Below are 11,915 nucleotides of genomic sequence, written 5' to 3'. Positions count from 1 at the left end.
ACTAACATTTCTCTTATGGATCATTTCAACTCATCTATTTCTGAAAATATTAATATGATCATTAATACGTTTTTTTTTCATGTTCACTGTAGCCATCTTAGAGAGATATTAATATGTGTTTCCTAACTACAAAAAGTGTACTGTAAAATAACTCAAACAATGTGTGGGAATATGTTCTTTGTTATTGTTTTGACTGACGCCACTTATTATTCAAATATTAGCATCTCCTTCCGTCTATGCCTAGAGATTAGGAAATTACTTTTTGTTTTAAAATGTACGCATCATGTTATAATAATCCACTTTATTTTATAATTTGCATTTATTGTCATAACGTTTTTAATCTAATAGGCTATGTTTGATCTGTGTGATCTGGTATGTTCTTCAATGTCTTATATGATTATGAATAAAAGTAAAAAGCTTACAGGTATGAATGGCTTATTTACATATAGCCATCAAACAGGTTTCAAATCCAAATATTTGATGGTATTGCAACATCACAAGCACCCCGATACAGTAGGTGGCGGCCGCGGCACACACATTATATGTCGGTTGGACAGTCATTATATGTAATAAAGAAAATTCTCCACAACACATCTAGAAGAGCGACGAGAAGCCAAACCGATCTGAATCTAACAATTTTTCTTGATCCAGCACGAACATTTTTGCTTTTCAATTGTGTAAGTTTAGATAGTTATCATGTTGAGTTTTTCCCGAAGATTACATTGTCATTGATGCACGTCCGTGAAGGCTTTCAAAAGCTAACGCTAACGCATGGGGCCTTGTTGGCTACAGAGCTAGAGCTAGCTCAGCTCGACGTTTTGCTGAGCTTTTGTTTGGACAGCAAGGGTTTTTGCAATGTTGGCTAATCTTATCTAACGATGTGATCAAAGTGAAATTGCACACGACATTAGAATATTTTTATAATCTGCATTTAACACACATTGTATTTGAAATGAAGTGCTGGTGTTATTAATGGCGACGAGCTAACAATGTGTGCCTGGTGGAGGTTGTGTGTGCAAGTAAATGTTCTTCGGGTAACGTTTGCTAAGTGGGTTGGCACTTTTAATCAGTGAATGTGTAATTGAATGCCCGTATGGTAGATTAAACTACGTTGTTGGCCAACTCAAGAGCGTTGATTTGCTAAATTGCCATTGATCGTTTCTTCTGCGACGTATGACGCGAATTAGCGGTAAGCTAACCATAGCTTTGAGAGCTAACGCCAGCTACCGTGACTTTTCGTTGCCGTGTTTCATTGATTGACGTTGGTTTTGGGTCTGTTCATGCTGCACTTTTTGTTCAAGGCTTTGGTGCAATATGTTGTTGTTTCTGATGGCTATCTGTAGCCATTTTATGGCCTGATGGTAAGCTGATTTGCTATTTCATTCAACATACTTTATTGTGGGCTATTGTTCAGATATCACATGAATGCTTATCATGTTGCAGTATATCTTAAAGAACAGTGCAGTAGCTTTGCACAGTCTGCTTCCTGGTGGTGCATTTACGTACTGTTATGTAGGTCTGACTATAAAACTTGGTAATACTTTCATTAGTTGTGATGTTATGACATTCAATAGAGATTACCAATGATAGTGAAACATTAAAGGTAGGGTAGGTAAGAATGGAGAAACCAGCTCGAGTGCGCTAGAATTTGAAAGTACACAACCGGAAAAAATCTGCCACTTCCTTACAGAGCCCCTCCTCCAACACACACGAACGCGCACATGACCAATAGCCGCGTTCACACCGCAGTACTTTTCCTACTTTATTTTCGAAATGTCGCGTTCGCAAAAAGAGCCGGAACTAAAATTAGTTCATCAGAACCTTTTTTACCCCCTTTTCCGTCCCTGCTAGAGAGCAGGTACTTTCGTGGGAGAAAAAGGTTCCTATGTCTGATTGGCTGGGCGGAATGCAAACCACGCCCCGTAAAACTCAAAAAAAGTCCCAGCAGCTTCTACTGAAGCCTGTCCCCAACTCTGGGGACTTCCGGCCGGGGACTTCGGGTGGCAGTATAGAGAGGCGAAGTCCCTCCCCTTCCGGTTGAGCTCCATGGGACCTTATTTCGGAAAAGTTATGCATTGAAGTCAATGGAGAGAGAAAGATTATCTTTCGATCCTGTTTGAATTGTGCCACGAATTACACATATGATGTTTGTCAATTTAAAAGATAATTTTACAAGTCAAAAAAATAAAAATGTGTCGTAAAACTGTGAAGTAACACTTTTTTTGTGTGAAACCGCTCAATGAACTACATCTCCCGTCTCGCACCACACACCAAGACGGCCGTCACGTTGGCACATTTCACTTTCTTTCAGAATGAGGCAAAAAGTATTAAAAGAGGTGAAAATCACTACAAGTCTGGGCATGTTGAGAGCTGTACATACACACAAGTTAGTCGGTTCCTTAAGAGTCAGCATGCAGGTCTGGGATTTGTAGTCTTTCTAGTTGCGTATTTTTCATAGTCTTATATTTCAACAGTTTTACGACAAACTGACTTTTTTGACATGGAAATTATTATTTAAGATTGACAAACATCATATGTGTAATTCGTGGCACAATTCAAACGGGATCGAAAGATAATCTTTCTCTCTCCATTGACTTCAATACAAACTTTTTCCAAATAAGGTCCTATGAGTCCCACCGGAAGGGGAGGGACTTCGCCTCTCTACGCCGTGAAGTTGTTTGCGGCCTGCCAGTAAACCCAAAGCAGAAGAAGAAGTGACGTCAGCGGCTTCATTTGCCTAATCCTTCCCCAGGAACTTATTCCGGTGTGAACGCGATCTGTACTTAGTTCATGAGAACTAAAGAGTTCTCATGAACTAAGTTCTCATGAACCTTTGTGGGAAAAGTACTGCGGTGTGAATGCGCCTAATGAGGGCACGAGATACGTTTGTGCACAAGATGGAAGGCTGACAGGCAGGTAGGTCATCCAGTTATTTTAGCCGGGCCGGCTAAAATGATTGGTCGTGCTTTTTACAGTACTACGGCTTCCACAGATGACATTTTTGTATGGATTTTTTGTCAAAGCACTTAAGATATTCATTGCTATCGGGATGTTAAGAGCATTCCATGGAATATAACAAAAAGTGTATCTCCAGCCGGTTTCTCAAACTTACCTACTTTAATGTAGTAAAATAAGTATGACTTTTTGAATGGTCTATGTAAATAGGTTTGCTGTGGAAATTTGGGCTACATGATGGCTAAAAATGGATAAAAGCTCCCAAATATCACGATAAGGACCTTGGACAAGAAGACCATTACACATCTTTGCGGATCAACTATTGTACTCTGTTTGCACCAGAATATACTGAGGAGGAAATGTTGATGGTTTCAAGTACCATCCTGATGTTATTGATCACTTTTTGGCAATCATTTGTAATACTTGGTGGTGAACTCATCAATTTCGGACCCATAATTGTGATTTGAAACAACTGGATACAACATTAACGTTGGGAAGGGTCTTAAAGGTGAAACGATGGCTGAGGTGAGCAAACATGACAGGGAAAAGGCAAGGAGAGGGCACACTGCTGCTATTGGATTACCAGAAGGCCAGTTTCTGGAAAAAACGGGCTATAGCAATGGTGTAGATTGCCAAACAATGCAAGCGACAACAAGGTTTTTTTTCTTTTTCTGCCATGAATGGGATTTTTTTGGACCGCTGTCAGAAAAGTTGGAGAAAGGTGACAATGCAGTGGGGCAACATTTATGAGTGACAAGACATCCTGATTTAGTGCTCTCCTGCAAACATGCAGTTGACGGAGTTGTGCTTCCTTTGTAACTAGTATGTTTAAGCCGTGGATTTGCTGAATAGAGAAGAGAATGTCAAGACAAAACTACATTTAGGTGGTAAATCTGTCAATCTTATCAATATAAAAAGTATGTTGTATGGGTTTAGTTGTCTCTTTCTGTATTTATTGGCTTTTGGTGCTGTTAAGTGACATTTGGTTGGATTGTAGTCGGTTCTGATGAAGCAAATTGCAAAGGCTTTATAGATATTATGCATTGACAGTATTCATATTGTCCTTGCTGTCTCGCAGTGGTTGAACTGGCTTTTTCAAAGTCTGCATTTCAAAAATAATTGATGACGGATCATCAATGCTGTTCCATTCTGAATTGCCAATGCAATGGAAAAGTACTTGTACCCCATCCTTGGTGTTATGGATCACTTTGCTGGCTGAATAAGTGAAAATACTTGATTTTAGACATACAATTGTGTTAGTGTGTCAATGTTGGGGAAAAGTAATAGATTTTACATAATGGCTATGGTGATTCTCCTGATTACTGATGCATTCTGAGAGGTGATGCATTTTCAGTATATTAGCCTTCAGCATTCTGAGGGCAACAACCTTATTAGCTATGTTGTTTTAACAAGTGGAATATTTAGAAACCAGTTAGACTAGTTGTGGTTATCAGTTGAACAAAAATGTAACTGCTTTACTTGAATCTTGAATTTGAATAAATCAAATGCGTACATTAGATATTTTGGTATCGGATTTTTCACTCTCAAGCGACTGTGGTGGACAATAATCATACTGGTGTCCCTCTTTCTATGGTGTCCTTTGTCTCATTGGTGATTTTGTTCAGTAGTGTTATATTCGAATGCCAGGAAATTGAGGCGGAGCTAGAGAAGTTCTGTTGGCAATAATGCTGTTCTATACCCTTCTGTCTACAGGTGCTGTTGTTTGTACTTCAGCATGGCGGTCGTCATCCGTTTACAGGGACTAAGAGTCTCTGCAGGTTCCGAGGATATTCGCAAGTTCTTCACTGGCCTCAAAATTCCAGATGGAGGAGTGCATATCATTGGTGGGGAGCAAGAGGAAGCTTTTGTTATCTTTGCTTCGGATGAGGATGCAAGAAGAGCCATGATACGATCAGGAGGTTGCATTAAGGGTTCACCTGTTGCATTGCTACTAAGTAGTAAATCAGAGATGCAGAACCTACTTGAAAGAAGTACAAGAGATGTAGAGCTAGATCAAAAGAGACGACTCGAGGAGAAAGCAAGACACACTCGAAGACCTTTGGATCCAGAGGGGGGCAGGAGATCAGCTAGCAGATCAGACTATAACCCTCCACCCCAGCACCAGAGGGCTTCCAACACTAATGATGACTTGCATGTGTTTCTCAAAGGGATGCCCTTCTCTGTGACTGAAGGAGAAGTCCGTGATTTCTTCTGTGATCTACTTATTGATGAAATATTCTTATTGAAAAATGCAAATGGTTCAAAAAATGGGAAAGGTTTCGTAAAATTTGCAGCAAGAGAGGATGCAAACGAAGCTCTGAAGAGAGATAGGCAATACATTGGGTCAAGGTACGTCGAAGTTTCCTCAACAACAGAAGATGATTGGCGTCGGGCTACTGGTAAAGTGTCAATGGCTGTCAACAAGCATGACAACTTTGAAAGGGAGAGATCCCCTATTCGCCATCAAAGGAATCCACATTATGTGAGGTCAGAGTCCCCTTTGGCTCAGAGGCCAGTTGCTCCTTCCGATGAGGAGTACTGTGTTTTGATTGAAAATCTGTCCTATTCGGTGGAAAAAGAAGACATAAAAAAGCTTTTTCGCAATGCAAAGCTTGAGGATGACCAGATCCTACACTTAATTGGCAGTGATGGAAAAAGAACAAGATCTGCATTTGTGCTGTTCAAGAATCTGCATGACTATTGTGATGCCTTGACTAATGAAAAAAGGTCCCTTTGGAACCGATTTATTCATACCCGACCAATCTCAAGAGAAAAAATGATCAGCCTTCTGCAGTCTCAGAGCATGGATGGCGGACCACCTGGAAACTCTGCAACGTTTCAGGACAGTCCTCCATCTTTCCCCAGCGATCCCTATGACTCAGAGAAAATGTGTCTTTTTGTGCGGAACCTACCATTTGATGTACGGAAAGTTGAGATCATGGACTTTTTCCTTGGGTTTAATATCACAGAGGACATGGCGTTTGTGCTGCGTGACCATACTGGTGCAGGAGTTGGGAAGGCTTTGGTTCTCTTTCGGTCCGAGGCAGAGGCTATGAATGCACTCTCTCTCAATGGACAAAGGTTTCTTGGGTCAGAAGTCATCCTGAAATGCATTTCACGCTCTCAGATGCGTCAGTTGGGTGTTGAGCCACCAATGTTTCAAGAGACAATGGTGGAAGAGCTACAGCCAAGAAACGAGCGATATTCAGGCAGGAGAAACGAGGAATCCTTTCGACCTGGTGACGCAGGCTACCCTGACTTAGGAATTCCTCCTGATGGTAACATACCAATGATTCATGCACATGCTCCCATCTATGGGGGCAGTGATTATGAGCCCTATGCAGTAGGCCGTTCTGCTTCACAAGGCAGAGGTAATGGTGTACGTGGTAGCTTTGGTTCCTCTGTGCAGCATTTTGATGGCCCCACCTGTGTTAAGCTTCTTAACTTGCCATTTCAAATACGAAGTGAAGAAATCTATGACTTTTGCTACGGATATCGGATTATCCCTGGATCTGTTTCAGTGCAGTATGACCAGAGTGGGAAATCTAAAGGCTCAGCGACTGCAGTGTTTGAGTCCCATAGGGAAGCATTAACAGCAGTTGAGGAACTGAGTGGAAGACCAATAGGTCAAAGAAAAATACAGCTAGTACTAGCTTGAGTGACATTGCTTTTCACTGCCCCTATCATGCCCTAGTACTGTTGGACATGTAGACAAAACTGATTTAAGTAAAGCAATAGCCTTTTTTTTCTTCTTTATGATCGTGTTTTTGACTAAATATTTTTCATGGTTTATATTGCTGGGAGTACAGTAAATCTGGCTATCCTTTTTTTGTTATTGTGATAAGATTGAGAAATCCCATTGACTGACTCTGAGACGGGGGAACCAGTAGTGGTACAATGCTAACTAATTTCCGGGTTTTAGGACTCGTCACTGCACCACTCTATTGTGACGAGGCAATGTAGTCTATTGACTACTTAAGGTTTTTGTATGAAATGTTCATCTTAAAGTTAAACACTCAATTTTTGTTTTTCCTTCGAATGTGTTTGTTAAATGTAACTTACAACACAGTGTTTGACAATGTTTGTAAATTTAATTTTGCTATGTAGTTGTTGATAAAAGTGTTATCATTAAAACGCATACCTTTTTGAAATGTCTGTTTTTCTTCACAGATCTTATATTTAAAGTTAAATGACTTATGCTTGCCAAATAGGCCTTATGTGTTTAAAGAGCCGTTTAATCTCCATTTTAAAATGAATACCTTACTGATAGCTTTAAAATTTAGGATAAATGGGAAAATCTGTTTTGTTGTCTTTGGTGGCACCTATAAGCAGTAATAGGTGTGTTTTTGTATCTCACTTCCTAGTGATGCGTTACTCCAGTCATTTGGCACTCGCTCTCACAAATGAGTTAAAGAGCAAGACAGCTGCTCTGCTCACCCACTCTGACGGCCCGTCCACACAGCAGCGTTAAAATCTTCCAACGCTTCTGCCCATTCACTTTGAATGGGGTGACATCACTTTGCCTCACTTTTCGCCGAACTGCATTGTGGTACGACCACACAGCAGCGTTAAAAAAAGCTTGGAGGTGGGCGTATCTGAAGCTTGGGGATTTTTTGCAACCAACAACCAATCACATGAATCTCCCGCCCCCGACATACAAAGCAAAAAATCCCGAAGTAAACTGGATATAAACTCCCCAAACAGGCGAAAACCTACCACTGTCTCTGCCACCTCCCTCCATGCCAGGCTCCTCCGGTTTGTATCCCGGTAGGTAAATAGGGACTGGTCATAAAGCACCGGGTGATTCCCTACCGCTATAATTAATTTCTCCTCCATTTTTTGGAATATGAGGAAATGACCTGCGGTATGTCACTCCCAGCATACACGCGGTTTGATTGGCTAGCGCTTGTACTGTCAGATTTGCATAAACGGGATTTGATTGGCTGATGCTTCCACCTCAGCTTCAAAAGTTGAACATTGCTCAACTTTTGAAGCCTGACAGATCAATCACTGCTAGAAGACACATCACAACTGTACAACTGACGCATATTCTTTTTTAAATAAGTTGCTCATACACAAATTGTGGAGGCTTTTATTTCTGTGCCATAGTCTATAACTTTTGTGATAACGTATCTAAAATACATTACATTACTTGTTAGATGCTTTTATCCAAAGCGACTTACATACTCAATACTGTGGGCAATCCCCACAGGAGCAATTTAGGGTGAAGTGTCTTGCCCAGGGACACAACGACATGCTGACTGCAGTGGGGTTTGAGCCTGTGACCATCTGATCGCCAGACCAAGGCTCTATCCACTGCGCCACACGCCCCACAAGGCCCCATATATGGCCTTATAAGAGTTTTTCTTTTAACTGAAGGTCTTCAAATATATAACTTAAAAGCTGTCTGTAAGATATACTACAGCCTTTTTATAAATATCAATTGTTCCAAGACTTAACATGAGATAATAGGATGAATAACCATGCAATTCAAAAAATCATACAGAATTATTTATATTTATTACAATTTGCAATATTAATTACAGGGCGCGGTCAGCAAGTGGCATAATATGCCACTTGCTGATCGCGCATATGCAATGTTGTCTGATGATATTGACATGGTTTTGAAACAAAACATATTTTAATTTGAAAATCCCTTACCGGAAGTCATGGTTTTCTCTTGACCACCATGCCACCTGTGATGTGAGCAGGAAAACGTCCACGCCGAGGGAACTTTTTTGAACTGCAGCCAGGTGAATAATTTAGCACGAAATGTATTCTCTTTAAAGTAAAATGACTATGTCAAGAACTTTTGACTTTTCCGTACGATTGTTCGGCCAATGATACTATCTAGAGTAAGGGTTTTGCAGAGTTTAAATGTATGACTTGTTTAGATGTTGCATTTGTCATCACTTAATGAACTTATTTTAAGTCTTATTTAGTTAGGTTGATGTAAAAATGCGAGATCATGTAGAATCGGAGACAGTCCCGTCCGGTAAATAAGCAGATATTCGTAAATGTTAAACAAACCCGCTAATGGTAGCCGCCTGTCGTTCTCATGCAGACGGGGTGTCTGCCATGAAACAGTGATGGGTAACAAGGTCCCACCTGTTTTTAGCTGCTTCTCTCAAACAAAATTAACCTAGAAAGAGTTTTAAGAAGACTCTAGGTCGAGTTTTAGTTCAAAGATACTTATATACATCAAGTTAGTTTACAGTTAACACAATAATGTAAAGCCAATTAAAGTTGTTTCTGTTGAATTGCTCTCGTAAAAGTTAGCTGTTATGCTACTCTCAATCTGCGAGATCCCTGGTCAATGCCAAATGATTATTTCATAGTATTTTTTTCTTGTCTAAATAACTTCATATGAATAAGCTTCATGATATTGTCAAAATGTGCAGGACACTTTTGATCTGGAAAATGTATATAGCTAAACTACACAAATAACAACCTGTGGGTCCCCTTTACATTTCTCAGCCTCTTTTTAAGTAAAAGAGAGGAAATTAATCCAATCAGGACCCATTATCCCACTTCACAAAGTACTCATTTGTATTCTCTTGAACAAAAATAGCTGGTAAAATATGAAGGTGGCTTTTAGATTTGCTTTTTTTTCACCAGAAAAAAACACAATGGTAACATTGAGTGGCTGGAAAAGGTGAAATATCACTAGCTTTTTAGCAAGTGGACAAAAATGAAAAATTGCCTCTGGTAACAACTCAGTGACAACAGGATGGAGGTTTCCAGGAGAAGAATCCTCCAGAAGCATCTGGAGCCAGCCAGACCACTGCGCCGCTGCGTCCCTGCTGACACCGGTAAGTAGTTTGCATCAGTAGTAGGTCAAACTTATAGGAATATATCAAATGTTTGAAATGTAAGATTATTCATATTAATGGCATGCTCATTTGAGAATTGTATCACTTCATTTAGAGCCCAACATAAATGCTGCTACGTGTGCACAGGCACTGAGGGCTGAGGAGGAGCATGAGGTAAGAAACCCCAAAGAACAAAATATCTGAGGATAGCAAATTACAATTATGGATCATTCTGTTTACTTTTTTTCCATGAATCATCTAAAAATTGTTTTTAAAAAAGCAGCAAATGACATTTGAGACTTTGAAGCCACACAGTAGCTGTGTTTTTGCTTTAAAATGACTTCCACGATCATGGATAATCAAATTCTTTCCAATTTTTGTTTTCTTTCAATCGATAAGAATTTCAGCACTTCAATATTAGCATTTTTCTCCTCATTAAAATCAATTTAATAAATGTAACGTCTGTTAAGAAGTGGATTACGACAACATAGACTGTTTTTAAAACTATTTTAATGTTCTTCTAATGTTGTGCTTGATAGACTCCTATTGGAATTGAGCAGTTCTGCAAGATTGTTAACCTCCACAAAAAGAAAGAAGGTAAGGAACACCATGGTCTTGAGTCAGTTATACATGTGCCAAGTGCTAGGACTGTTTTAGGTACTAAAGCTTTTATGTGCGCTGCTCCTCTAGCTTGGAACACTATGCAAAACAAATTGAAACTGAGCATTTTGGTTCCCTTGCATCATTTTAAAGCGCGGCTGGATGAAATGTTATTAGATACCTGTCATTGTGAATAGGTTGCTAATTTATACCCCTGTAATTATGTTGTATGATGTCCTTTTTGTTTTCTGTTGTTTTTATGTGTAACCAATGTACTGCAGGTCTCCCTTGAAAGAGATCGTTGATCTCCATGGGATTTTTCACCTGGTTAAATAAAGGCTACAAACAATGTTTTCATGACTATTGAAAAGCAGGTTAATATACACAATAGCAATGTTTAATATGCATGTCTGTTCATTTGGAAGCTGGAGGCTAACCAGGGGAGGGAGGTAATTTACAGTAGTGGTTTGGCAAAATGCAAAACAAATAACAACCTGCTTTTGTCTGTCTTTTTATTTGCCTGATTTGATCTCATTTGGTCTTCTTTTTTTTAGTAGCTAGAATATCTTACAGCAGAGATGTTCTACTTGGTCTTTCAAGTTGTCCTGAAGCCAAGAAGAAGCCGCCATTCTTGCCAGAGCATCCCATAGTCCTAATGGAAGCTGTAAGTTTGGTGTCCATATTCAATTCATGGCGGTACCCTCTTTAGATATGAAATGTGCTGTTTGGATTGAATAATGTTTGTATATCTTAACAGAGAGATTTTGGGCCCCTAACGCATCATGAAATGAGGTGGAATGGAGGAAATTAAGACATGTAAGTCGGAAGTATATTGTTTTGAAATTCCAGCAAATGAGACAAGTTTAAACATTATAGTATTACAAATAATTTTTCAATATTCTTTTTTGTTTCTAGGGTGGCAGAAAGGCTTCACTCACCTTAACACATTTGCACAGGGGTTGAAAACCCAAAAACTGTTATTTTTCTTTTTTCTTATTGTTCTGGGTGAATTTAATTTAACATTTCTTATCTATTACATGTTTGTTCTTTTTGGAATGAGACAGTTTGAAGTGAAATTGTACCAAGATATATGACTAAATGCCACTTTATTTGCCTAAGTATAAGTACTTCATCGTATTTACCGTGAGATTTTGACTAGAGTGAAGTATTTACATTTTGTAAAAATGTTTTAAAAATATATGAATGGCTACTAGACCGCTGAATAAAATATTGTTTGGCGAAACCGTTTTGTGTGATGGCATTTCTTTTTGCATGTAATTAAATGTAAAGCTGGATATATATATATATATATATATATATATATATATATATATATATAGATATATATATATATATATATATATATATATATATATATATATATATATATATATATATATATATATATATATATATATATATATATATATATATATATGATATTCTTTTCATATGTACAGTATTACGGGCAGTTGCACTGTCTAATGAAATTCTTACGCTCAGCTCTCCACACCTAAATATTTAGAAACTATACATACAAACAAACAT

The 11,915-nt window shown here is 38.8% G+C and overlaps 2 protein-coding genes across 5 annotated transcripts; both read left to right on the top strand.

Moving 5' to 3' along the window:
- The first annotated feature begins 543 nt into the window (after positions 1-543).
- Positions 544-7,106, top strand: rbm12bb (RNA binding motif protein 12Bb). Its single transcript, XM_034127893.1, has 2 exons — positions 544-677; positions 4,669-7,106. The coding sequence occupies exon 2, from the start codon at positions 4,691-4,693 to the stop codon at positions 6,611-6,613; it is 1,923 nt and encodes a 640-aa protein (XP_033983784.1). The 5' UTR covers positions 544-677; positions 4,669-4,690; the 3' UTR covers positions 6,614-7,106.
- Positions 7,107-8,601: 1,495 nt separating this feature from the next.
- On the top strand, positions 8,602-11,610 carry gra (granulito). 4 transcript variants are annotated; one of them, XM_034127873.1, is made up of 7 exons: positions 8,602-8,708; positions 9,685-9,767; positions 9,883-9,941; positions 10,307-10,364; positions 10,922-11,031; positions 11,125-11,183; positions 11,283-11,610. In XM_034127873.1, exons 2-6 carry the CDS (start codon positions 9,686-9,688, stop codon positions 11,176-11,178), a joined length of 363 nt encoding a protein of 120 aa, XP_033983764.1. In that variant the 5' UTR covers positions 8,602-8,708; position 9,685; the 3' UTR covers positions 11,179-11,183; positions 11,283-11,610. The 4 variants fall into 4 exon arrangements, with proteins under 4 accessions (XP_033983764.1, XP_033983766.1, XP_033983763.1 ...); XM_034127875.1 differs by having other exon boundaries at positions 9,574-9,767; positions 10,925-11,031; XM_034127872.1 differs by having other exon boundaries at positions 9,574-9,767.
- Positions 11,611-11,915: the final 305 nt, after the last annotated feature.

This window comes from Trematomus bernacchii, unplaced genomic scaffold, assembly GCF_902827165.1.
Source record: "Trematomus bernacchii unplaced genomic scaffold, fTreBer1.1, whole genome shotgun sequence".
In the NCBI taxonomy this organism is placed as follows: Eukaryota; Metazoa; Chordata; class Actinopteri; order Perciformes; family Nototheniidae; genus Trematomus; species Trematomus bernacchii.
Note: the sequence above shows the minus strand (reverse complement) of the source record. Positions and strands in the feature narration are given on the sequence as shown.

Bases quoted from the DNA above. Each gene is read 5' to 3' on its own strand.
- rbm12bb (XM_034127893.1), top strand. From the start codon at position 4,691: ATGGCGGTCGTCATCCGTTTACAGGGACTAAGAGTCTCTGCAGGTTCC.
- gra (XM_034127873.1), top strand. From the start codon at position 9,686: ATGGAGGTTTCCAGGAGAAGAATCCTCCAGAAGCATCTGGAGCCAGCC. The intron at 9,768-9,882 runs GTAAGTAGTTTG...CACTTCATTTAG, and splicing joins CTGCGTCCCTGCTGACACCG to AGCCCAACATAAATGCTGCT. The intron at 9,942-10,306 runs GTAAGAAACCCC...TGTGCTTGATAG, and splicing joins GGGCTGAGGAGGAGCATGAG to ACTCCTATTGGAATTGAGCA.